General features: G+C 40.2%; 1 protein-coding gene across 2 annotated transcripts in view; it reads right to left on the bottom strand.

Annotated features, from left to right (window-relative positions):
- KLHL5 (kelch like family member 5) overlaps nt 1-27,996 on the bottom strand; it is a 53,260-nt gene that overhangs the window by 10,867 nt on the left and 14,397 nt on the right. For both annotated transcript variants that reach the window (XM_081098952.1, XM_081098953.1), the window contains 5 exons: nt 27,031-27,167; nt 24,664-24,860; nt 18,870-19,082; nt 6,498-6,684; nt 594-818 (listed from right to left, as the gene is read on the bottom strand). In XM_081098952.1, coding sequence (XP_080955078.1) covers nt 594-818; nt 6,498-6,684; nt 18,870-19,082; nt 24,664-24,860; nt 27,031-27,167 — 959 coding nt within the window. The remainder of the gene's footprint in view (nt 1-593; nt 819-6,497; nt 6,685-18,869; nt 19,083-24,663; nt 24,861-27,030; nt 27,168-27,996) is intronic.

Genomic DNA, 27,996 nt, shown 5'->3' on the forward strand with positions numbered 1-27,996 from the left:
GGGTGCAGGCAGGAGGCAACCAATTGATGTTTTTCTCTCTGTCTTTCCCTCTCTCTTCCACTCTGCCTAAAACTCAATGGAAAAATATCCTCGGATGAAGATTAAAATAAATAAATAAATAAATGTCTAAAAATATATTAAAAAAAGTTTTAGAGGCAGTATTTTGAGGACCAACAGTGAATTATTGAATGCAAAAATAAAAAGTCTCTATCATTGCCTTCTCTGTGCCACTTTAAATTTTTCTGGGTTTTACTCATTTGTGCTTAATAAATAAAACACAATAATGCTAAAGATGTTTAAATAATCATTTCAATTAGGTTAGATAATACTAACTGTCAACACAAAATACATCAGTCCATCATGCTACACTAAAATATTCATGTTTTACTTGTGTTAGTTGCACATGGACATTAATGTACTTGCTTGTTTCCTCTGCTCCTAACTCCTCAGGTAAGAGAGAGCACGTGAAGAAATGCCTGGTGCCTCTTCTGACTCAGCAGCTGCCACACTGGTCTTCCTCTGCCTGGTACAGAATGTAAACATGCCGTGGAGGCCTAATCCTAACTTAGGAACAAATCTGCAGTGATACTCACCAAGGCCATGCCTGTGTGTGGACATAGGAGGCATCACACTCCAGGTCTTTGTTTTGGGGTTGTAGCATTCTACAGTATTCAACGTCTTCAGTCCATCTCTTCCTCCAACCACATACAGTTTGTCATCTAACACGGCAACACCGAACTGCAGTCTCCTCCCATTCATATTTGCTACCGGAGTCCACATATTGGTACGGAGATCATACTTTTCAATGCTTGTTGCTCCTTAACGGTAATACATAAAATTATGTAAATAAAAATTTCATCATGACTGAGTATTTTATGACATTATACAGATAAAAGTATAATTTTATTAGCACTGACAATAATACTTTTATTATATTCCAGTAAGCCCCTGCATGGTCTGGCCCCTGCTATTATCTCTGACCCTGTCTGCTAATATTCTCCAGGGCACACACCAGGACATTCATCTCCTACTATTTATTCTCCCGGGCATATATTACGCTCTGGTATTAAAAGATCAAGTAAAAGAAAATTATTTGTCAAAAAAGGCCGAGAAGCATTAGCTAGAAGTGGGAGGAAAAGCAGGGTAGTTTAGTGTCATTAAAGCCAAAGGAAAAAAAGTTTATAGCAGGGAGGACTATGAACAGTATCAAATGCTACTGAGAGGGCCAAGTAAGATGAAAACTAAAAAGTATTACTGGATTGGCTACGTGGAGGTCATTGGTGACTTTAAGGAGAGTCCTTTGATTGAGTGGTTAAGAGGATTGGGAGGCGAGGAAATGGAGACAGTGAGCACAGATAATTCTTCAAAGTTTGGCTATAAAGGGGAGGAGAGAAAGATAGAAATTACGAGATGGGTTGAAGGAGGTTTTGCCTTGCTTTGCTTTTAAAATTGGAAAAACCTGAGTTTGCTTAAAAGGTAATGGGAAGGATCTAGTTATAAGGAGAGAAGCTGAAGATACAGGAGATGATGGGATCCCGAAAGGCAGGAAAGGGTAATATCAGAGCATGGGTAAGGGGCTGGTTTCACAGGGGGAGGGAGAGGACACACATTCTACTGCAACCAGGAGGACAAGAGCATATGGATCATGTGCTTTGGGAACTGAGTGTGGGAAGTTTAGAAAATAATTATCTGATGGCGTCTACATTTTTGTAAGAATTGGAGGAGTCAAAGAACTCATGTTTTATTTATGAAGTGAGACCAGTGGAGTTAAGGGGAAAATAACCCCAACCCCTCAGTTACAAAGTTTAGTTAGTATCTACTTTACTCTCCTCTTCTAAGCTTCTAATATAACATGCAATCAGTGCTATTCAGTCAGGGCAAACATTTATCCTAAAGAATTTACTGCAATTAGGTCATCAGAGCACCAATATTATTGATAATCTCCTAAAATTTAGAAATAGTTTTATTATATATGTTATCACATTTTCTCATTATTGTAGTTTTCATTATTTTTTATTCACTCTAAAAAATTTTAGGTTATTTTAAATAAAAACCAAGTTAGGTTATTTTAAATAAAAACCAAGTCTCTTTCCATCTCTATATTTTCACAGGGCCATAAAGTACATTCCCTTGTACATAGTAGCTGCTCAAAAATACTTTTGAATTTGAATAGTCTTTTTTTAAAATTCTCACTTGAGGATATTTTTAGAGAGAGGGAAAGAAAGAGGGAAATATCGATGTGAGAGAAACACATCGATTGGTTGCCTCCTGCATATGCCCCGAACCAGAGCCTGGGCCAGGGAAAGCCTGCAACTGAGGTACATGCCCTTGACTGGAATCAAACCCAGGACCCTTCAGTCCACAGGCCAATGCTCTATCCACTGAGCCAAACTGACTAGGGCTGAAGAGTCTTTCTATGTAATTTTTAGCTATAAGAAGATTTTACTCATACACTCAGATTATTTAATTAACGGTATACTTGACTCATCACTTTAAATTTGATCTTAAAACTATTCCTTTGTTAATGTATTTCCCTTGCTAATGGATTTAAGAAATATTTATTTCATTTTGATTTTAATTTATTTTTATATCTAGTTCATGAACCAGTATCAATCTATCTAATAAAAGAGAAACATGCAAATTGACCACACCTCCACTATGCCCAAGCCACGCCAATAAGCCAATCAGAGCAACTATATGCACATTAACCCAACCAAGATGGCGGCCTGCAGCCACGGAGCTGGAGAAAGCAGGAGGCTTGGTTGCCCTGGCGATGGAGGAAGTCAAGCTTCCCGCCTGCCCTGGGCTCTGTGCAAAGCAACAAAGTTTCAATTATAGAAGATAAATAAATCCCAGATACCTGCTTCCAGCCAGCCTCCACTGGGAGCTTGGGTGGCTGGGGGTCATGGCCAGCCTGCAAATAGCCCTCAGCCCCTCATACAGGCTGGCCAGGCACCCCAGCGAGGACCCCACTCTGAAGGGGGCGTGGCCAGTCTGAAAACAGCCCTCAGCCCCTCACCCAGGCTGACCAGGCACCCCAGCGGGACCCCAACCCTGATCCAGGACACCCTTTAGGGCAAACACCCCATGCACCAGGCCTCTATCCTATATAATCAAAGGGTAATATGCAAATTGACCCTAACAGCAGGAAGACTGGGAATGACTAGTCACTATGACACACACTGACCACCAGGGGGCAGACGCTCAATGCAGGAGCTGCCCCCTGGTGGTCAGTGCGCTCCCACAAGGGGAGCTCTGCTCAGCCACAAGCCAGGCTGATGGCTGCCAGTACAGCGGTGGTGGTAGGAGCCTCTCCTGCCTCCTCAGCAGCGCTAAGGATGTCCAACTGCAGCTTAGGCCTGCTCCCTGCTGGCAAGTGGACATCCTCCAAGGGCTCCTGGGCTGCCAGAGGGATGTCTGACTGCCAGTTTAGGCCCAATCCCCTGGGAAGCGGGCCTAATCCAGCAGGTGGACATCCCCTGAGAGGTCCCAGACTGCGAGCGGGCACAGGCTGGGCTGAGGGACCCCCCTGAGTGCACAAATTTTTGTGCACTGGGCCTCTAGTAGTCTGCCGGGAGCTGGTCCATGCTTGCTGTTTCAAGGGACCTGGCATATATGGCATACTGTTCTTAATATGTTTGCTCACCTTCTAGGCACCGTGTGTTTTAACCGAGGTCTCTGAGAAAGGTTGTTTCCCCAGGTAGGGATTTTCCCCTGAAGTTAGGGAGGGAATAAAACCTCTTAACTAAGTGCCAGGTGGGTAATTAATCACTTTAACTACGAACAATCATGCTTAAGCTACATAATCTTTACTCCCTGGAATGGAGATAAGAAACGCCCTAACCTTTGAAATAGAGATTGATAGGATTGGAATCAACTGGTATAAATACAGATGTAACAAGACAGAACGAAGAGAGACAGAAATTGGCACAGAACCTACACAGAACGTTCTCTAGAGACAGAAGAACTTCGCTGGAGAGAACATGGCAAAAGATCCTGGACAGAAACTGGCCTCAGAACCTAGAGACAGAACCTAGCGAGAGAACATGGCAAAAGATCCTGGACTGAACCTGACTACAGAAATTGGCAAGAGAACCTGACTAGAACCTGGTGACTGAACCTGGCTGGAGAACCTGGACAGAACCTGGCTGGAGAACCTAGCGAGGGAACATGGCTACAGAACCTGGCTGGAGAACCTGGAGAACCTGGCTGGAGAACCTAGCAAGAGAACATGGACACAGAACCTGGTTGGAGATCCAAATCAGAACTTTGCTGGAGATCCAGACCAGAACTTGGCTGGAGATCCTGGCTAGAGATCCTGGCTAGGCTGCTGATCAACTGAACGCTGCCTCCTTGTCATTCCTTCTTCGCTGACTCCGTCCACACCTTTGGGGACCCCTGGACCTGCTGGGGTCGGACCCTGGCAGTAGTCTTGTAAATTGCTAACGAAAATTCTTTTGCTAATGTCAAACATAATCTTACATAGTCTTAAAACACTATCTGAAACATGTATCTTATATATCTCAAAGCATAAGAAGATCCTAACAACTGCAAAATTCTACATAAAGGTTTAGAACTTCGCTAATTTATACCGAATAATTAACTTTTAAAAATAGTAAGCACAAATATAACATTTTCTTAGTGACTATTTAGAACCATTCCCAGTTTATGTGTTGGCTCTATACTAAACAGATACATGATGGATCAAGAACCCCATGAGCAGACTACTATTCAACTAATATGAACAGCTTTTCTTTATAAAGAATAAGGTAAGGAGCAGGATGATAGCTTGAATAGGATGGAAGGTCAGAGTATTATTAAGAAAAACACAGAAATAATGTTGGTCAAGCCACAAGGGCCAGATTACAGAAAGCCTTGAAATCTAGAAGGAGAAATTTATACTTTATGTGGTAAGAAATGAAAATTGCTGGAGCTTTTGAGCAGGATAATGGCATGTTAACAGAAGAGTTAATGAAGCAGAGAGTACTGTTTGAATCCTCACTCCATCACTAATTAGTTTTGTGCTCCTGGAAAGTTACTTAAGTTCTCTCTCCCTATCCTCTTCTACAGAAGAGTGTAATAACATTCAGCTCTGAAAGTTACTATGAAGATAAAATGATATAGGTCAAGTGCTTAGAATAAATGCCTGGCACACACGAACAACATAAATTAACATGGTCAATATATGTGGGCTGACAGGAGGCTAACTGGAATTAGAAAGAGAGCAATGGAAATGTGGAAGCATAAGACCCATTTGAAAGAAGTCACTTGGTGACTGGGGGCGGGGGGCGACAGTAGATAGATTTTGTTTACTCTGGGTACTTAGAACCTGAGTCCCATTCTCATGCTTGGGGAATTTTACACTGTATGTATGAGCCTTGATGAGGGGCAGGAACCCATGTCCCAGAAAGCTGAAAAGATAGATATACATTGTGTTTGCCCTTGGAAGTTTAGGACTAAAGTCTGAGCTATATGTAGTCATATGGATGCTTGCACAAGGGATTTAAAATTGAAAGCAGGATTTATAAAGAAGGGACAGTGGATATAGCTCCTGCCAATTTCTCAGTAGCCTTCCAATAAATGTCTACCTCCTTAAATGAGTAGACACCAGAGTTGGTATCTACTGAGTCCACTGAGGAACACTGAACTACGAATCCAAGTTTTCAAAGCTGGGAGACATGGTCAGAGAAGATGTGAACACACAAAGTTTGAGGTGAAAGTTGAACATAAAACAGTACATTTTATACAAACTAGAATTATAAGAATAAAATAAAGTTAGAGAGCATAATTAATATAGAGATAATAGGTAAAGGCTTGAAAAAGAGAGAGAAAGATAGAGGGGAACAAGCAGTGCTAGGAACGATTACAATGCTAAGTACCAGTAGCAGGTACATAATGTATATACTGGCAATAAGACCTTTGGTTACTTGGTTAAGGTGGTGTGCCAGGTCTCTCCACTGTAAAGATATGATTTTACCCTTTGTAACTAATAAGAAAGTGGTTGGGAGATCCTTTGAGACTAAATATCCTGTTCTCAAACTTTCACCTACTAGTCTCACCATCCACTGATGACTTTTGACTGAATTAGTTATTATGGTGGTTGCCATGTGGCGATTTTTTGAATCCCATCTTTGCTTCCACATTTATTAGTTGGCATTCTCTTACAAGGAGGAGCTTCCCTTCATCTTTCTTTATTTGAATCAGTGTGGTCATGAACACTTATTGATTTAATAGGTTGTAATCTTTTAACTACATTATATATTTTTGATGCTGAAGTTATCCTAGATTGGACAGTGGTAGCCCCTACAAACTTTTCCTTGATCTGTCTCCATCATTCTTTGGGCACTTCTTATTTTCTGGTTCTACAAAATGTTCTAAGTTTATCTTGTACTTTTTCTACCCCAATGTTAGAGCAAGCCATTTTCCCAAAGAGCTCCTTGGCCATATTTAATACTAATTAAAATTCATTTTTCCACAAATAAAAGATTGTTTAATACCTTTTGTTGAATCCATTCCTCCAACAGCAAATAATGTACCAACAGTTGACTTCCTAGGTTTTGTCCGAGGACTTTGTAACATGGGTCGTCTCTCTGGTAATAAATGATACTTCATTGCTTCCATAATTAGTTTCTGACATTCTATATCATCTCGAAAAAGTGCATTATTTTCCATGTCTGCCAGGAACTAGAAAAAAAAGTTATATGTAAATTGAATGTCCAAGAAAATAGGAAGGGTAAAAGAATAAACTATATAGTTCACAAATGGCAAGGATCTCACTTTTAAAAAATCCAAGTCTGGACACCTATTTTTAAGTAAAAAATGCAACATTTACAAGATTCACATTTTAAATTTCCTTGAAAATAAAAAACTGTGAGGGATACTTGGTTTGCTCTCAAATCTTAATAGTGTTTATCTCTGGGTAGTAGGGAAACTGGTGCTTTTTTAATAGTGTTTTTTTTTTTTCACGACTTTTCTGTATTTTCCAGGTTTTCTAAAATAAGTAATTTTACTTCCATAATTATAAATGATTTTAACTGAAGAGGAATAATTATAAGTTAACTAATTAAACTGCATTTATCTGTCCTCTCAAAATAATCTTCAAACAACAGCAAAAACAAACTTACCAATTTCTTAAGGGGCAAAGAACTCTAACTGGTTCTAAAATAATTAAAATCTTTTGTGAATCACTGAATTCTACTTTTTTACTTATGTAGTTTTATGTAAATGCATACACCCTTCCTTTTAAAAAGTGAATTTCTAAACAGAGTATGAGTTGAAAAATACTTTTATTTTCTTCCAGGTGGCTAGCCAGTTCTGTATGAACACCATTTATTAAATAACCTCTGTCATTTCCAACTGAATTGAACCTTGGTTGTATGTTACATTCTCATAAATAGTCTCAGGATATATGATTTATTTTTTGATTCTTTATTCTGTTCCATTGATCTGATTTATCTATTTCCATTATAATACCGTATATTTTTAGTGTTTTTATAGCATGTCTGATTACCTGATATAAATCGACCCTCACTGTTCATTTCAGTTTTCTTGGCTATTTTTGAGTCTTTACTTTCCACATAAACTTGAGAGAAATTTATCTAGTCCCCTCCACCATCCTGACCCTGTTGGAATTCTAATAGGAACTGCATTAAGTTTATTTATTAATTTCCTCCCATTTCCCTTCCCCTGGCAATCACCACACTGTCCATGAATTTTTTTCTTCTGCTCAATCCCTCCACCCCCCACCAGCCCTCTCTCCTCCACAGCTGTCAGCCTGCTTTTCATTTTTGAGTCATCTCTATTTTGCTTAGTTCATTTTGTTCATTAGATTCCACATATGAGTGAAATCATATGGTACTCGTCTTTCTCTGACTGGCTTATTTCACTTAGCATAAGGCTGTTGCAAAGGGTAAGATTTCCTCCTTTTCTTTTAATCCTCACTCTAGGATATGTTTTTATTGATTTTTAGAGAGATGAAGGAAGAGAGAAATATCGAATGGTTGCCTCCCATACATAACAGGGATTGAACTGCAACCTGAGTTTGTGCCCTGATTGGGAATTGAACCCACCATCTTTTGGTATACAGAATGACACTCAACCAACTGAACTACCAGCCAGGCAATTTCCTTCTTTTTTTTTTCTTTTACAGCCAAGTACTGTTTAACTGTGTAAATGTACATAGCTTGTTTATCCACTTATCTACTGATAGACACTTGAGCTGCTTCCAAATCTTGGCTATTGTAAATAATGCTGCAGTGAACACAGGGGCACATATATTCTTTCAAATCAGTGTTTTGGGTTTCTTCATATAAATTCCCAGAAGTCTGTTTCATTTTTAATGTTTTGAGGTAACTCCATATGCTTTCCACAGTGGCTGCACCAATCTGCATTCCCACCAACAGTGTGGGAGGGTTCCCTTTTCACCACATCCTGGCCAACACTTGTTTGCTGAATTATTGATGATAGCCATTCTGACAGATGTAAGGTGATAGCGCACTGTGGTTTTAATTTGCATTTCTCTGATGAATAATGACATTGAGCAATATAGAGTATTTTTGTTTCTGGTTTGAACTCATATTGCTTTAGTATCTCACTATTTAGGATAATAGTTGCTATAGCATTTAGTAACTCACCTTTATTATATCCAGGTTGTTTTCTTCTCTACCTTTCTATTTTAAAGTTTTAATATTAAGAATGATGTGCTAAAATTTTCCTCAAATACCCTTTATACATCTATTGATATAATCATATGGCTTTTTCTCCTTTATGTTATTAATGCAATTAATAATTACTGCAACAGACTTCCTGAACCTCAACAATTCTTGTATTCCCTGAAAAAGACCTTCCTGGTCTTCTTTTTGATACCCTACAGTATTGCATTTGATAAGATAAGGTGTATTTTACACATCACATAATGTACCATTTCAAGTATATAATTTAGTGGCTTTTAGCAAATTTACCAAGTTATGCAACCATTACCTTAAAACAGTTTTGGAAGGAACATTTTCATCACCTCAATTAGATCATGCCTATTTACTCTTAATCTCTGTTCCCATCTCCTGTCCCAGGCACCAAACTGTCTTAATAGATTTGCCTTTTTAGATGTTTTATGTAAACAGAATCATACAATATGTGATCTCTTATGCCTTGCTTTTTAAAACATTTAGCTTATTTTTTAGGTCCATCCATAGATAGCATATACCAGTACTTCATTTCTTTTTATTGTTGAACTAGAGGCCCAGTGCACGAAATTCATGCACGGGCGGGCGGGGGGTGGAGGGAAGAGGAGATGTCCCTCAGCCCAGCTTGCACCCTCTCTAATCCGGGACACCTCGGGGGATGTCCGATCGCTGGTTTAGGCCCGATCCCTGTGGGATGGGTCTAAACCATCAGTCGGACATCCCTCTTTCAATCCAGGACCACTGGCTCCTAACTGCTCACCTGTCTGCCTGCCTGATTGCCCCAACCGCCTCTGCTTGCCAGCCTAATTGCCCCCTAACTGCCCCCCTGCCGACCTGGTCCCCCCTAACTGCCCCCGTGCTGGCCTGGCTGCTCCCTAACTGCCTCCCTGCTGGCCTGGTCGCCCCCTAACTGCTCCCCTGCTGGCCTGGTCATCCCCTAACTGCCCCCCTGCTGGCCTGGTCTCCCCCTAACTGCCCCCCTGCTGGCCTGGCTGCCCCCTAACTGCCCCCCTGCCAGCCTGGCTGTCCCTAACTGCTTGCTCCCCTGCTGCTATTGCCACTAACCACCTCTGCCTCAGCCCCCGCCACCATGGCTTTGTCTGGAAGGAAGTTGACCCAGTCAAATTAGCATATTACTCTTTTATTAATATGGATAATATTCCATTGTATGAACATGCCACATTTTGTCTATCTGTTCACCAGCTAATGGACACTTAGGTTGTTTCCAGTTTTGGGCCATTATGAATAAAGCTGTTAAGAACATTTGTGTGCAAGTCTTCATGTAAGTATTTATGTTTTCATTTCTCTTGAGTAGATATCTAGGCGTAGAATTGCAGGGTCATATGGTAAATTTATGTTAATGTTTTAAGAAACTGCCAAACTGTTTTCCAAGGTGGCCGCATCATTTTATATTCCCATCAGCAATATATAAGAGTTCCTGTTTCTTCACATTCTCACCAACAAATGTGACTATCTCCTTTTATTTTAGACATTTGAGTAAGTGGGAAATGCATTTTTACTTTGTATTTCCTTAACGACTAACAATGTTGAGTATATGTTCATATTTTGATAATGGAAGAAAAGGAAGCTTCTAACAAAAGTCACTGTAAGAAAGTTTGTGACATTTGGAAACTGAGAACAGCACACTGATGGCCAAAAAGCCAAAGTAAGGCATATGTCTCAGGACCTATGTTAGAGTATGCATTTTGGTATTAATTACTCCATATTTCTTCTATGCACACAAAATAGTTATACTTGCTCCAGAAGTCATTAATGAATATGTACTGAGTTGGCTCATTTATATTAATCTTAATATTTATATTACTTCTGCTATAAATAATTACTTTAGTCCTTTCTAAATAAAAATGTAAAAAATTATAGAAGGTAATCTTGAGAGACTTAATTGTTACTGCAATTTAAAGTATAACATATTTCTTAGCATACTGACAGCCTATAAATTATGAATAAACTAGAGGCCCAGTGCATGAAATTTGTGCACTCGGGGGGGGGGGGGTGTCCCTCAGCCTGGCCTGTGCCCTCTCACTGTCCAGGAGCCCTCGGGGGATGTCCGACTGCTGGATGAGCCATCAGTGGGACATCCTTAGCACTGCTGTGGAGGCAGAAAAAATCTTTCAGAAGGCACTGAGAGAGAACTACAAAATACAGACTCAGGTACTCTGCATTTTAGGTGAATACTATGTGCCTTCTCTGCCGTAAAAGAATGGCAAATTATTAAAATAAAAGCATTTATAAAATAGAAGAAATATTTTCAATTTGTGAACTTTTATCTTTACTCATATACTTGTTTAGCATACATATGATTATTTCTCTAAAACTATCCTCCCTCCAAAATAGAATGTGAATGATTTATGAACGCTTTAAAAATTGTTTTGGTATTAAAAAACTTGCAAATTAAAAGAATGCTAAAGATAAATACAAACTCATTTTATATTTTTGACTTTTAGTAAAAAACAACAGTGAGAATTGAGAACCGACTTGTGAAGGCCAAGATATTTGTAGTACAGGCTATACATGGGAACATTAAGAATTTAGGTGTCAATATCTTTTAAATAATGTATATAGGCCCTAGTATTTGTATTTACATGCTTTAAAATTTGATCAAATAGGAAAATTTGGAATGCTTTCAAAGGTAAAATAAGATGACCACAAGCATTTGTCTCCTGGATTATTAAGAGTTTTTGAAAAGGGCACACTAAAATGATTATTTGGCAAAGAATTATAATTATATATGTTATTTCCTATATGATTTTAAGGATCTAGCTAGGCTAAATAGAGTGTTTCATATTAACCTAGTAAGGTAAAACCGCATTGAGAAAGAGACTATTCACAAAAGTAAATTCTAAGGTAACTGGACCTAATGGCAATTTTTAAGAACATTAGTCATTTATTATTTGATAGGTATTGGACAGTTTAAATAATTGTCATGCTTTTGTATCCTTTAAATTTTTTATTGAGATATAATTGCCATTAACACATTAGCTTTAGAATATAATGATTTCATATCCTATCTAATAAAAGACAAAAAGGGTAATTGACCGTACCTTTGCTACGCTTCCCATTGGATAATCGGGGCGATATGCAAATTAACCGCCAACAAAGATGGTGGCCAGCAGCCATGCAGCTGAAGCAAGCAGGAGGCTTGCTTGCTCCAGTGATGGAGGAAGCCAAGGTTCCCTGCCTGAGCTCCGAAGGCAACAAAGTTTCAATTATAGAAGCTAAACAAACCCCAGATACCTGCTTTCAGCAGGCCGTGGCCTCAGAGCTGGAGCAAGAGCCAGCTCTCAGCCCCAGTGATGGCAACAAAGTTTCAATTATAGAAGGTAAATAAATCCCAGAATAAAAAAAAAGAAAAAAATAGGAGAGGCTGGGAGCTTCAGTCGCCGGCCAGCCTGAAAATAGCCCTCAGCCCCTCACCCAGACTGGCCAGGCACCCCAGTGGGGACCCCCACCCTGAAGGGGGTGTGACCAGCTGCAAACAGCCATCAGCCCCTCACCCAGGCTGGCCAGGCACCCCAGCGGGACCCCCACCCTGATCCGGGACACCCTTCAGGGCAAACCAGCTGGCCCCCACCCATACACCAGGCCTCTATCCTATATAATAAAAGGGTAATATGCAAATTGACCCTAACAGCAGAAAGACTGGGAATGACTGATCACTATGACACACACTGACCACCAGGGGGCAGACGCTCAATGCAGGAGCTGCCCCCTGGTGGTCAGTAAGCTCCCACATTGGGGAGCTCTGCTCAGGCACAAGCCAGGCTGATGGCTGCCAGTACAGCGGTGGTGGTGGGAGACTCTCCTGCCTCCTCAGCAGCGCTAAGGATGTCTGACTGCAGCTTAGTTCTGCTCCCCACTGGCAAGTAGACATCCCCCGAGGGCTGCTGGGCTGCCAGAGGGATGTCTGACTGCCAGCTTAGGCCCAATCCCCCGGGGAGCAGGACTAAGCCAGCAGGTGGTCATCCCCCGAGGGGTCCCAGACTGCGAGAGGGTACAGGCTGAGCTGAGGGACCCCCCCCCCCCCGAGTGCACAAATTTTTGTGCACTGGGCCTCTAGTATGTATATATTACAAAATGATCACTACAGTGACACATTTTTTTTCTTTCAAGGAGAACTTTTTGTTTATTTATTTTTATTGTTGACACTATTACAGATGTCCCCATTCCCCTCCCCACCTTAGACCTCTCCACCCAGCCCTTTCCCTTTCCTCTGGCCGTCACCACACTGTTGTTTATGTCCATTGCAAGAAGAAGTTCTTAGAGCTCTTCGCAATGATCAAATATACACTATAGTATTATTAACTATGTATATTACATCCCCAGGAATTAGTTATTTTATAACTGGAAGTTTATACCTTTTGACTACAATCACCTATTTCATCATCCCCCAGCTCCTTTCCCCTATCTTTTATTATTATTTTTTATTTACTGATTTTAGAAAGAGAGGGGAAGGGAAAGAGAGAGAAAAATGGATTTGTTGTTCCACTTACTTATGCATTCACTGGTTGATTCTTGTATATGCCCTGACCGGGGATCAAGCCCACAACCCAGGCATGTGCCCTGACTGGGAATTGAACTGGTGTCCTCTTGGGGCATGGGATGATGCTCAACCAACTAAGTCACACCTTCTTGAACTTGAATCTCTTTAGGAAGTTTTAAAAAATTTCTTAGACTCCAAGAATATAAAAGTGTCGAGAAGCTCTGGGAACATGATTCTTCCACTTCCTTTCCCACCTTCAAAAGCAGCTCTTCACCCTGTACCCTTTTTCTTAATTGACAGCACCTTCATTAACTTAGTTACACAAATCAGGATCATTCTGGACTGCTGTTATTTTTTTACCCCCCACCATTCAACTGGACATTAAGCTCTATCAGTTTTACCTCCTAAATAGCTCTTGAGCCTGTTAATTTCTCTATCTCCTCTGCCACAGAATGCTTACTGTGTGAATCCAATGGCCTTCCTAATGAGTATCTACTTTGACCTCTTGAATCCATTCTCTACAATGCAGTTATAGGATCTTTCTGAAATGGAACGATAATTATGCTATTTCCTATTAAAAACCCTTTAGTGCTCCCTCATTGCTTTTAGAATGAAATCCATGACTCGAGGATCTTCTTGATCTGGTCCATTTCCCTCTCCAGCCTCATCTCTCAACACTGCCCTTTTATTTCTGCATTCTAGCCAGGCAAGCTACCTTCAAACTCCAGCACATGACATATTTGCTCAGGACTTGATAACTAGGTACAATCGCCTCTCTCTCCTAGACTGCCATGCCCCTTCTGGGTAGCTTACTCAGGATGCAGATTGAGTAACACTTCAGGAAGTCCTCCTAGCTTCCCCACCATCAGTCTGGGTGGGCTACTCTGATTATTTTCATAATGCCATGTTTATGCAGGGGTGGGCAAACGTAGGTTCATAATAATAATACAATAATAAATAAATAATACAAAAATAAATTGTTTTGAGTACTCACAACTGTAAACCTACTTTTGCCTATCCCGGTATATCTATCACAGATTTATTTTTTAATCAATTTCTTCCTCCCACCCAGCAATTTTAGACATAGTATATACAAGAGGCAGAATGGTTCAATGGAAAAGGCGCAGACTTTACTTGAGTTTGAGTCCTATCTCAGTGTCTTATTAGCGCTATAATATTAGTCAAGTAGAAAACCAAATAAAACTACAATGCAGAAGAGATTCTGCAATCACTTTGCGATTTTGATCACATGGTTTTACTTTTTTGGTTTGTTACTTCATTTAGGTGTTAGAATAAATGATCTCAAAGTGCCTTTCAAATCTAAGATCTTAAGACTATGATTATCAGCAGTATCCTGGATAACAGAAAATCTGAAGTTCTCTTAGGGTCATGCAAAATAGTACCATAAATACAGTGGGGCCTTGACTTACGAGTGTCCTGACTAACGAGTTTTTCGAAATACGAGCCATCTCTTGGCCGATTTTTTGCTTTGAGTTGCGAGCTAAAATTCAGGTTACGAGATGCCCCACCGCTAGTTGGCACAGCGAACATCACAGTGAACGCCACAACATCAGCTCAGCATCACGTGTCTCACTCGTTCACTTTAAGATTTGACATACGAGTAATTTGAGTTATGAGCTCCGTCACGGAACGAATTACACTTGTAAGTCAAGGCCCCACTGTACTTGAAACGGCAGGACTGAAGTAAATTGTCAGGCTACTTAATTGTCCAGATTATATTTAAAGTCTAATTTTTTAGGTTATATATTCTCTCATCTAAAAAGGATAAGAAAAAAATTCTGCTAGGTATCAGTAAAATATAACTCTCTTCTTTAAATTTGGTTTTGAGAGAAGTATTTTATGATGTTATTCTTCCTGAATTGTCACAAATACATGCACTTCACTCCTATGAACCCATACAATGTTCTCTCTGAAGAGGAAGGTCTTTCTTATCAAGCATCCGCACTGGTTTTTGCCTCTGTGAGGTAGAAAGCAAACAGCAACTTTTGCTCACATCAGCTAGAAATAATACAGAATCCTCAAGATAAATACAAACAGGACAAAATTTATGGCACTTTAAACAACAATAAAAAGTTGAGCAGTAACAGCTCATTCTTGCTCTACTTTCAAGGCCCTTTTCTCTATTCAAGGCCTCAAAATGCGCAGCAAAGTATGCAGAGGACATTTCTGTATATCCCAGTCAAAATTGTAGAAAAGGGAAAACTGTGCATGTAAAAATGTTATGACTATTGCCTTGAATACACCAACTGTACAATCTCTCAATCGTAAAGTAGTGATAATAATCGTACCATTGTTATTAGTTTAACTTTATTGAATTTATTGGGGTGACACTGGTTAATGAAATTATATAGATTTCAGGTGTACAGTTCTATAATACATCATCTGTATATTGTGTTATGTGTTCATCACTCCAAGTTGAGTCTCCTTCTATCACCATTTATCCATTTATTCCCCTTTTACCCTCTTTAACATCCCCCCACCTTACTTTCCCCTCTGGTAAGCACAGTATTGTCTGTGTCTGAGTTTTTTTTTTGTTTAATCCCTTCACCTTTTCCACCTAGCCCCCCAACCACCCTCCCCTCTGACAGCTGTCAGCCTGTTTTCTGTATCTATGAGTCTATTTCTATTTTGTTTGTTTGTTTTGTTCATTAGATTACACATAGTGAAATCATACGGTATTTGTCTTTATCAGACTGGCTTATTTCACTTAGCATAATACTTTCCAGGCCCCTCCATGCTGTTGCAAAAGGGAAGATTTCCTCCTTTTCTACAGCCAAGTAGTATTCTATTGTGTAAATGTACCACAGCTTTTTTTATCCACTCATCTATTAATGGGCACTTGGGCTGTTTCTGGATCTTGGCTACTGTAATTAATGCTGAAATGAACATAGGGGTGCATATATTCTTTTGAAATAGATATGCTTCCAATTTCTTCAGATATATTCCTAGAAGTGGAATTGCTGGGTCATAAGGCAGTTCCATTTTTAACTTTCTGAGGAATCTCCATATTATTTTCCACAATGGCTGCACTTGTCTGCATTTCAACCAACAGTGCATGAGGGTTCCCTTTTCTTCCCATCCTTGCCAGCATTGTTTGTTGCTTTATTGATGACTAGAGGCTCAATGCAGAACGTTCGTGCACTTGGGGAGTCCCTCAGCCCAGTATGCGCCCTCTCACAGTCTGGGAGCCCTCGGGGGATGTCCAACTGTGGGCTTAGGCTCCCTCCCCTCAGACATCCTGAGTGCTGCCAGGAGGCGGGGAGGCTCCCACCACCGCTACTGTGCTCGCCAGCCGTGAGCCTGACTTCTGGCTGAGCGGTACTCCCCCTATGAGAGCACACTGCCCACCAGGGGGGCAGCTCCTGCGTTGAGCAGAATCGGGTCAAAACCAGCTCTCCAACATCCTCTGAGGGATCCTGGATTGCAAGAGGGTGCAGGCCAGGCCAAGGGACTCCACCGGTGTACAACTGGGGCCGGAAAGGGATGCAGGAGGTTGGCCAGTGTGGAAGGACCGCGGGAGGGCTCCAGGGTGTGTTCAGTCCATCTTGTTCAGTCCCGATTGCTGGACCCCAGCAGCAAGCTAACCTACAGGCTGGAGCGTCTGCCCCCTGGTGGTCAGTGCATGTCATAGCGAGCGGTTGAGTGGCCTTAGCATATCATTAGCATATTATGCTTTGATTGGTTGAACGGACGACCAAACACTTAGCATATCAGGCTTTTATTATATAGGATAGCCATTCTGACAGGTGTGAGGTGATATTTCATTGTGGTTTTAATTTGCATTTCTCTAATGATTAGTGATGTTTAACATCTTTTCATATGTCCATTGGTCATCTGTATGTCCTCTTTGGAGAAGTGTACATTCAGGTCCTTTGCCATTTTTAATTGGATTGTTTGTTTTTTGATGTTGAGCTGTGTAAGTTCTTTATAAATTTTGGATATTAAATCCTTATAAGATGTTTCATTGGAAATATGTCCTCCTATTCAGTGGGATGACCTTTCATTTTTTTTTGATAGTTTTCTTTGCTGTACAAAAACATTTTAGCCTGATGTAATCCCATTTATTTTTTATTTTGTTTTCCTTGCCTGAAGAGATATATCAGAAAAAATACTGCTATGAGAAATGTCCAAGTTTTACAGCCTATGTTTTGTATAGGATTTGTATAGTTTTGAGTCTCACATTTAAGTTTGTTTTTTTTTTTAATATATTTTATTGATTTTTTACAGAGAGGAAGGGAGAGAGATAGACAGTTAGAAACATCGATGAGAGAGAAACATCGATCAGCTGCCTCCTGCACATCTCCCACTGGGGATATGCCCGCAACCCAGGCACACGCCCCTGACCGGAATCGAACCCGGGACCCTTCAGTCCGCAGGCCGATGCTCTATCCACTGAGCCAAACCGGTTTCGGCACATTTAAGCTTTTAATCCATTTTGAGTTTAGTCTTGTGTATGGTGTAAGAAGGTGGTATAATTTCATTTTTTGGATGTATCTGTCTAATTTTCCCAGCACCATTTATTGAAAAGACTGTCTTTATCCCATTGTATGTTCTTGCTTCTGTCAAATATAAAGGCATGGGTTTATTTCTGGGCCCTCTATTCTGCTCCATTGACCAATATGTCTACCTAATACCTGGTACCATCTGCCATTAACATCTTGATGTGACTTCTTTTGTAAATCCTTGGTTATTAAACTTCTAACCAGCTAGTATTCAGTTGGTTATTCAGGCTGATTGTTCTGTATTTTAGTTGTAATTCCAGTTTGTCCTGGGAGGAGATGAGTGTAACAGCCACCTAGTCCGCTGCCATCTTGGATCTCTCTGTACCACTATTATTTATAGCACAGTTTATTTCACAGAGCACTTTTCTGATCCTCAGAATAATCCTATGAGATGGTCAGAGAGGATATTATCTCCACTTGACAGATGAAGAAACTGAGGTGTGTGAATGTGTTAGGTCACAGGGTTTTAAAATCTCAGAGTGAAAGTATTATCATATCTCATTAATTTATGTATCATTAAAATCCAGCATTTAGTGAATAGTTAACTGTGGCAAGTGAAATAATCTAAATTTTCTGGTTCTTAGGATCTAGTGTTCCTTTTATTAGCAGCTTTACTAATTCTTCAATTTCTAGGATAGGTTTGTAGCTGAGTCAAATAAAATTACTAACCTCAAAGCAACAATGTCACTTAATTGATGCAATTAGGTTATTTAATTGACAGAGCCAGATCTGCTGGGTTGAAACATACACGAAAATTTTTTAGCTCACTATCTTTCCACTTAAACACTTAATAGAAGCCTGGCTTCCCTGGTCAGTGGTTGAGCATCGACCCAGGAACTAGGAGGTCATGGTTTGATTCTCTGAGGTCAGGGCATATGCACGGGTTGTGGGCTTGATCCCGTGTGGGCGTGCAGGAGGCAGCCGATGGATGATTCTCTCTCATTGATGTTTCTCTCTCTGCCTCTCCCTTCCTCTCTGAAATCAATAAAAATATATTTTAAAAAAAACTCACACTTAATAGGAATATACGTAAAATAACCCTATGGGATAGACTAGTAAGAAAAAAAAACTAGACACAACTATATATTAATGTAATTAGCATAAAGTGAATACTCATTTTGTTGAAATTATGACATTGTTTTTAAATAATCAAAAATTGTTTACCTGTGGTGCAAGAAGAGGTAGCCTAATATAAGCCAGAAGTTTACTAAGATCTTTCCGTCTCGGTTCCAAATCATGACGGACCCAAGTAAGAAGTGCATTCAATATCGTCTCCTCATTAGGAATGTTCATGTCATCACTGGCCAAGAGCTTTGCAATTTCATTGGCTGGTAATAATACAAATTCTTGGTTTCGAATTACTTCCATGAAATGTTCCTAGAGAGAAAGTAAGTATCATATAAACAAAACTTTTTTTTTCTTTTTCCTGTCCAATACTGGTTTTATTTGATGCCAAAATAGTTTATAAGTTAGACCTTCCTTACAATTTATTACTGCTTGCTAGGAAAGAAACACAGTAGGAGAAAAAACCCCCAATTTAAACTACAGTCATATTGTTAAACTTTTAATTTCTATATTAAGTAGAATTAAAGTGTTGTATCATTTATAACATTTTAAAAATGGACGTGGGACCTTCAGGTATTGCTTTGCTCAAGTTAGGGAATAATTTTGGCATGTCCTTCAAAGGAAGATAAAAGAATTTAGAGATGAGATGTAAGATAGGCTAACATTAAAATTTAGTTTAGATTTGTGGTTGCCATAGAATTTGGCCAACAGTGGAGCCAAATACTGGGTGAGCTGTGAAGCTATTTCTCTTACCCAGAAATGGTTTCCAGGCTGGCTAGATTTCCCTGGGCCGCAGAAGTCTTCTCAGACTGCCTGGGGAAGAGTATGTGTCCTTAGGACTATCCTAAAACCACACCGGCCTTTAAGAGTGTTTTAATGTTATTTATAGGACCACCCAGGACTTTAAGTCTAGTTTGAAAACTTTAATCTCCTCTAATCTGACTTGTGTACAAAGGTCTATTGGTCTACAAGAAAAAGCCAAAGTACAAGAATGTACTGGGACTCCAGGACCTTATACTAAAGATGACTCAGCCCTGGCCACATACTCGAATCAGGCTATTTTAATTTGAAATGGGCACTAGGAATGCCCTTAGATGTGAAAGAATGACTTTTATTAGGCAATTGTACTAAGCAATCTGAAGAGAAGGGAATTGTACTCTCTGGTATACAAGGTTACAAGTCTTAGTGCATGGATTGATTATATAGTTGTAATTTAAATGCAAATGCTAGACATATTGTCTCTATGTTTTTCTTACACTTCTTAACATGCTATGACTGTCTCAGCACACAGAATTTTAGTAAAATAGCTAAGGCTGTTTAAATTAGAGCTACAGATAAGGACTATCAATAATTATCTCCTAAATTAAAATGAGAATTATATTTTCCATATAGCATGCAATAACCCTAGTTAGGTACTGATCTAAAATATATCTAGGGTTAACATTCTTTTCTATAAAAATTTTTCAGAGGAAAACCATACATGAATAGTTAACTAAATTCAATTGCTTCAATTCATCATGATTTGTTAAATATGCCACAGTGAATCTATTTTAAATGACTGGTTATCATTTTCAGAAATATATTTTAATAAAACCTCAGTTCTGGAATGACTTCAAGCAAACTGTTCTGTGCCATTGTATACTGACATTATAAAATGATTTGGTAACATACAGCAAGAACTATAAAAATGTTGAAGTTCTCAACCCAATTATGTCACCAGTAGTTTAATCCTTACTAAATAATTCATGAGGGAAGGAAATTGATGCTTCTCTAATGATGCTTATCTGTATTAACCTATACTAGAGGACCGGTGCACGAAATTTGTGCACTGGGGGTGGGATGGGGTGATCCCTCAGCCTGGTCTGCACCCTCTTGCAGTCTGGGACCCTCAGGGGATATCCCTTTCACAATCTGGGATCCCTCGCTTCTTACCACCGGCCTGCTCACTCCTTACCACTCGGCTCATTGCTCCTTAGGGCTTCTGCGGAGGTGGGAGAGGCTCTCGCCACCACTGCTGTGCTTGCCAGCCATGAGCCTGGCTTCTGGCTGAGTGGCTGCTCCCCCTGTGGGAGCACACTGACCACTGGGGGCAGCTCCTGCATTGAGCATCTGCCCCTGGTGGTCAGTGTGCATCATAGTGACCAGTTGTTCTACCATAATGGCCGCTTAGGCTTTTAATTATCCTGTATAATAAAAGGCTAATATGCAAATTGACTGAACAGCAGAATGACCGGTTGATATGATGTGCATTGACTACCAGGGGACAGACGCTCAATGCAGGAGCTGCCCCCTGGTAGTCAGTGTGCTCCCACAGGGGGAGTGCTGCTCAGTCAGAAGCCAGGCTCACGGCTGGTGAGCACAATGGCCCACCTCCATGGCAGTACTAAGGAGCAGCGAGCGGTAAGGAGCGAGGGGTCCTGGACTATGAGAGGGATGTCCAACTACTGGCTTAGGCCCACTCCCTAAGCCATCAGTTGGACATCCCCCAAGGGCTCCCAGACTGTGAGAGGGTACAGGCCGGGCTGAGGGACCCTTCCGAGTGCATGAATTTTGTGCACAGGGCCTCTAGTTATTTATAAAAGTAAAACTTAGCAAATAGTTTAGATGTCCAGCTATAGGAGTTACAACTCAATGGACTATTAAGTAGGCATTAAAACTTTCAAGGACAAAGATCATATAGATATATAAAAAGTTGTTTATTCTAAAATATTAGATGAGATTCTGAAGAAATCAAATACATTTCTAATTGCTCAAAGGTATAGGGTATGGTACAGTCAACATTTATACACTGATGTAACTACTGCCATACTTTCACATGGTATTAACCATTTGTACACCATAAGCATCTATAGATGCAAGTGGCTTACCTTTTTTAATTAAATTCAAAATATCGTGGCAGTTAACTGGTTAATTGCATTTCATCAATGAGAAAAACCTATTATATAAAAATTCTTTAAAAAAAAATCTTTCAATATATTTTTTGTTTATTGGTTTCAAAGAGGAAAGGGGAGGGAGAGAGAGATAGAAACATCAATGATAAGAGAGAATCATTGATCAGCTGCCTCCTGCATGCCCCACACTGGGGATCGAGCTTTCAACCCAGGCATGTGCCTTGACCAGGAATTGAACCATGACCTCCTGGTTCATAAGTTGATGCTCAACCACAGAGGCACACCAACTGGGCTAAATATTCTTTTCTTTAAAAAAAAATGTTTTTATTGATTTCAGAGAAGAAGGGAGAGGGAGAGTGAGATAGAAACATCGATGAGAGAGAAACATCATCGACCGTGGCTGCCTCCTACACACCCCATACTGGGGATCGAGCCTGCAACCCAGGCATGTGCCCTTGACTGGAATCGAACCCGGTACCTTTCAATCTACCGGCCAATGCTCTACCCACTGAGCCAAACCAGCTAGGGCTAAATATTCTTTTGATTATTTGTTGATATATTTCAGAACATGCCCATTCCATTTTAGTATAACTTGTACTTAGCGAAAATTTAATTTTTAAAAACTTAGAGAAATACTACTAAACAAAGTACTTTTCAAAAGTATTTGGTTTTGAGGCAGGTATTTTAGCAGAATTCCATGGTTTTATAGGTTTTCTAGATCACAAAACAAAATTTTAAGTTTTAAAATGAAATGCTTATATTTATTTTATAAATCCATAATGACATTAAAATTTTGTAATGACATAACCAGTCTTATACTTTTTTTGTAGAGGTTTAATGACTTGTTCCAGGTCAAGTGCAGTGGCAGTCAGAACAAGAACAAAAGTTTCCAGATTTTAGGGTTACAGGAAGGAACTCCTCATCCTTCCCTACTTGTATTCACTCAGGATCAGGGAACATCCAAAGTACATGCACCACTTATTGACTGTGCCAAATGAATTCACAATGTGGCATTACACTTCCTTCATATTCTGAATCCATTTTATGATACAAACAGCTATCATGCTACCCTAACACTTGCTAGCATTATGCTCCTTTCCCCTTTGGGATAGTTCTTAAGTAAATGAAATTACTGAGGAATTTATTTAAATTAAAGATTGAATTTTGTTATACACTTTCATTCAGTTCCCATAGCAACAATTCAAATCACACAATCTGCCTCTAAATTACTTATTGTTATTAGAATTCAATTTCATGTCTCTGTTGCAACTGAATAATGTCAAATAATGGCTTGAAAGGAAAAAAAAAATCCCTATCCCAACTTCTTGGCTATGAGAAGAGCTTTAAGAACATTGAGCTAATTTGAATTTAATCTATGTCTAAGTCTTAAAAAAGCAGCAATTGTGCCTCTACTGTAAACAACAGGAGTGACCTAAATATTTCATGTGAATAAAACTCCTTCCTAGGAAAGACATCTTACTTATATTATGAATTGATTATAAAGGTTTAAAAATCCAGCTTTATTTTATTTATATTCATGTTATTCCAAAAAGTATTTGACCTTGAAATGAGAACTATACAAGGTTAAAATGAGAACTCTACAAGGAAGAATAAAGATGCGGGGGGGGGGGGGGGGTTAAATCTTCTGAAAGGACTTATTTTAAGATGTTAACCTAACACCATGCTAGGTCTGTATAGTATTGCCCTGTTGCACAATCGCTTATTTTTTCACTTGAAGTACTTTGACCATTATAAACAAGAACATTTCTGAAAAGTAATTATACCACAGGGAGAAAAACGAATCACAAAGGTTGTGCTTTGGTATGAGTGCTTTTTTGTCCACTCACATAAATCCCTTCCGTGTTGAAGGGAGTAAATCTATATAATGTGGCGACAATTATGATGATGTCATTTATTGACTGGGTATACTCTGTGTCAATCACCGTTTTAAGTGCTAAACTTCTAGTAACTCATTTAATGCTCACATTAAGCTTATGAAGTAGGTAGAATTAATCTTCCCGATAGTTGTAAATATTCGGTCTTATAATTTTTCCAGATCTCTATTTTTCTAGTGAATGATTCCTAAAGTACTTGTCAATCCCCTGACAAAGCAACTCAACTGAAGGATGGGGGGGTGGGGGGCAGTGTAGAGAAAAACATCTAAAGGTTGACAAAATTAGTAATATGGATAACTGTATTTGTTATGTAAATGCTCACATTTTCTCTTCCCTTAGAAGCTGTATTGCCTTAAATGAAGCATTTAAAGCCAGAGTCTTCAATCATTGCACAAGAGTAAAGACCCAAGTGTGGACAGACGGCCATTCCTTAAAGATCCACAACCCTCCCTTCCCTAAATCCCTCTACAATGAGGACCAGGGAGTTGTTGGTCCTAACAATATGGCCTCAACATGCCCTTATTTTCTTGCTGTCCTAAATCAAGTTGTACTCATTATCCTCTAGGCTTCTGAATCAGAGCACCCTTTGTGATTTATTTTGAGCATATAATTTGATACAATTAATAACAACATATTTCTATATAAATAAGAACACTTCTTACTTTTAATGAGGTTTATCCATGATAAAAAAACCTCCCCTTCAGTCTCCTATATTCTGTACTAGGACTGCACCAATGCACTATCATCATTATCACCAAATTCCATCAGTGAATATGTAGACAATTGTCAAATTCATGCAAGTAAAATGTTTGCTGGAAATCTTAGTTTAAAAACAACAGATGTGAAAATCTTGATTGGAACAGTCCTAGGCCACTGTTCTGCTTTTTAGTGACTGTGAAAACTTAAGGCTTGACTCATGTATCCAGGAGAAATATTCCTTGGTGTTTTTGCTTATAACCCAATGAAAATATAACAGATTAGACAGTGAACCTGAGCCTGAAAACATGTGGCAGAACCATGGGAAAACAGCAACATGTAGCTAAGCCTGCAACAATAAAGAATAAGACAAAGAGCATATGCTTTCCTGCTTTTCAAAAAAACACATACCATAGTATAATTGTGAGCCACTTTATGCAAATCTGTACAACCTTGGGCATCAGCAAAAGAACGGATTCCAAGACAGTTGGATGGGTGAAGCTGTTTCATTAAAAACTTACAGCATGCTTCCACAACCTGTGAAAGCTGAAGAAGGCAAGCTGTAGATAACAGGCACTCAATATTATCTTCTTTTAATTCAAGGCGACCTTAATGATAAAGAGAAATTCCATTAACTACGGAATTATAATAGCTTCAGTTTATAAACTAATTGGTGTTAAGAATAATAATTCTAAATAAGAACTCATTACATGCATTTCAGACCTAGATGATTTAAGACATTCAGAAAGAAAAAAAGAGTGCTAACTATAAAATAATTTTTGGCCTTTGTGACTTCTGCTAAAATAAACAAATAGTAACTCATTTTTAAGACTTAAAAGGATGATTTAATTAGTAACATATCTATTATATATAACTCAAATTTTAAATGCAATATTCTAAACACACAGAATTGATCTAATTATTATATTAACACCTAAAAATATCATTCAAAAGCTTAATTATGATAACTGCTTTAAAGGTTCTAATATACAGGTTTTAACTTAAACAGGTATCACCAAGGGTGATTATAATAGCAGAATCCTATCTAATAAAAGAGAAACATGGTAATTAGCATATGACCGCTACCCTTCCCATTGGCTAATGAGGGCAATATGCAAATTAACTGCCAGCCAAGATGGCGGCTGGAAGCCAGGCAGCTGGAAGCGAACATGAGGCTTGCTTGCTTCAGTGACGGAGGACTCCAACGTTCCCCACCTGCCTTGCTGGCCTCTGAGTTTGCAGTTTAAGAAACATTGTAACAAATATAGAAGCTAAACAAAACCCCAGAAACCTGCTTTCAGCCAGCCAGGATCTCAGAGCTGGAGTTATACATTGTTTCGATTATAGAACCCAAACAAACCAGATACCTGTTTTCAGCAGCAGAGGCCTCAGAGCTGAAGCCAGAGCTAAACCTGGCCCAGAATAAAAGAAAAGAAAAGAAAAAAAGGAGCAGTTGGGAGCTTCAGTCGGCCTGAAAACAACCCTCAGCCCCTCACCCAGACTGGCCAGGCACCCCAGTGGGGACCACCCTGAAGGGTGTGTGACCAGCTACAAACAGCCCTCATCCCCTCACCCAGGCTGGACAGGCACCCCAATGGGGACCCCCACCCTGATCCAGGACACCCTTCAGGGCAAACCAGGCAGCCCCACCCATGCACCAGGCCACTATCCTATATAGTAAAAGGGTAATATGCCTCCCAGCACCGGGATCAGCAGAGCCGCGAGGCCTCCCGGCACCGGGATCAGCATGACAGGGGGCAGCACCCAAACCCTCTGATCGCCCTGCTGCTCTGTGTGTGACAGGGGGCGGGGCCACAACCTCCCTATCCGCCCTGCTCTGTTCGTGACAGGGGAAGGCGCCCCAACCCCCTGATCAGCCCCGCTCTGTGCCTGATAGGGGGAGCTCCCCAACCCCCTGATTGCCCTGCGGCTCTGTGTGTGACAGGGTGCGGCACCCCAACCCCCTGATCGGCCCTGCTCTGTGTGTGACAGGGTGCGGCGCCCCAATCCCCCGCCCCCCGTCCACGGGCCCTGCTCTGTGTGTGACAGGTAGAGCCATAACCTCCCCATCGGCCCTGCCCTGAGTGTGACACTGGCGGCGCTCCAACCCCCTGATTGGCCCTGCTCTGTGGGTGATAGAGGGTGGAGCCCCAACCCCCTGATCCGCCTTGCCCTGAGTGTGACAGGGGGCGGTGCCCCAACTCCCCTATCGGCCCTACTCTGTGAGTGACAGGGGGGAGCTCCTCAACCCCCTGATCGGCCCTGCTCTGTGCATGACAGGGGGCAGCGCCCCAACCCCTGATTGGCCCTGCTCTGTGCATGACAGGGTATGGAGCCCCAACCCCACTGTGGGCCCTGCTCTGTTTGAGACGGGGGCATCGCTCCAACCCCCTGATTGGCCCTGCTCTGTGCGTGACAGGGGGTGGCGTCGCAACCTCCCCATCAACCCTGCCTTGAGTGTGACGGGGGCGGTGCCCCAACCCCCCCAATCGGCCCTGCTCTGAGCCCGACCAGGGGCTGCACCTAGGGATTGGGCCTGCCCTCTGCCACTGGGGAGCAGGCCTAAGCCAGCAGGTCGTTATCTCCCGAGGGGTCCCAGACTGCGAGAAGGCACAGGCCGGGCTGAGGGACCTCCCCTCTCCCCCGAGTGCACAAATTTTTGTGCACCAGGCCTCTAGTTAATTATAATAGCAGAATTAACTGTTAGCTGTGGCTAAAAGCAGAAATCTGAAGTCTAATAAGATAACATAAATCTAAGAGGTTTTAAATTTATATTACCTGTATATGCATACTGAATCAGGGACCATAGTGAATTCGGTTCTACACCTTCCATTTTTATTTCTTCTTGTCTTGCTTCCCTGACATCATTAGTAAACATGGCAGCAAAATAATCTGAGACAGAGGATAGCACCAATCTGAGGACATATTAGAAGAAAAAAAAATCAATGACCATATTAAAGTTGATGCTCATTAATAAGTGCTACTTCTACACAGTTCTATATTTGTAAAATAATTTATGTTGTGAACTGAGACAAAAATTTTTTCCCCAAGAAAGTATACTGCATGCTGAGAGTCACATGAAATAAACTCTAAGTGGGATGAAAATAAATAAATAAATAAATAAATAAATAAATAAATACTACTTCTCTCTCTCTCTCTCTCTCACTTTGTTACCCATAGAAATTGCATGGTACTGGGAAATGCATTTTATTTGCTTTATGCTCTAGTTCCCTAGTTCCTTCCTTTGAATAATAAATTATCATTACTGAAAATTTTCTGCTGAGGTAATGATTTACTCTTTCACTCCTTAAATATTGACTTATAACATTTAGAAAAAAAAAAAGCTACAAGGCCACAGCATTAAATTGACTATATATAAAAAAGTAGATGAAATATAAAGGTTGACTTCTGTTTATCACCTGTTTTTTTATTTAATCATACAAGTAGTGAATATATGGAAGACATCTGAGAATAGTTTTAGCAAGTTATTTTTAACTTTCATGATATTTTAAATTATTATGATAGTGTTATAAAGTTATAATATTTTTGTTTCAACACTACAAACTATAATATTTTGTCATAATAATAATTATTCTATATTAGCTATGCCTCTGTCCAGACTTTTCGATAGTCACATATAAGCAAAATAGGTTATATATATATATATATATATATATATATATATATACACACACACACACACACACACACACGCACACACTAGAGGCCCGGTGCAGGAATTTG

Source organism: Myotis nattereri (assembly GCF_964212035.1).
Source record: "Myotis nattereri genome assembly, chromosome: 1".
In the NCBI taxonomy this organism is placed as follows: Eukaryota; Metazoa; Chordata; class Mammalia; order Chiroptera; family Vespertilionidae; genus Myotis; species Myotis nattereri.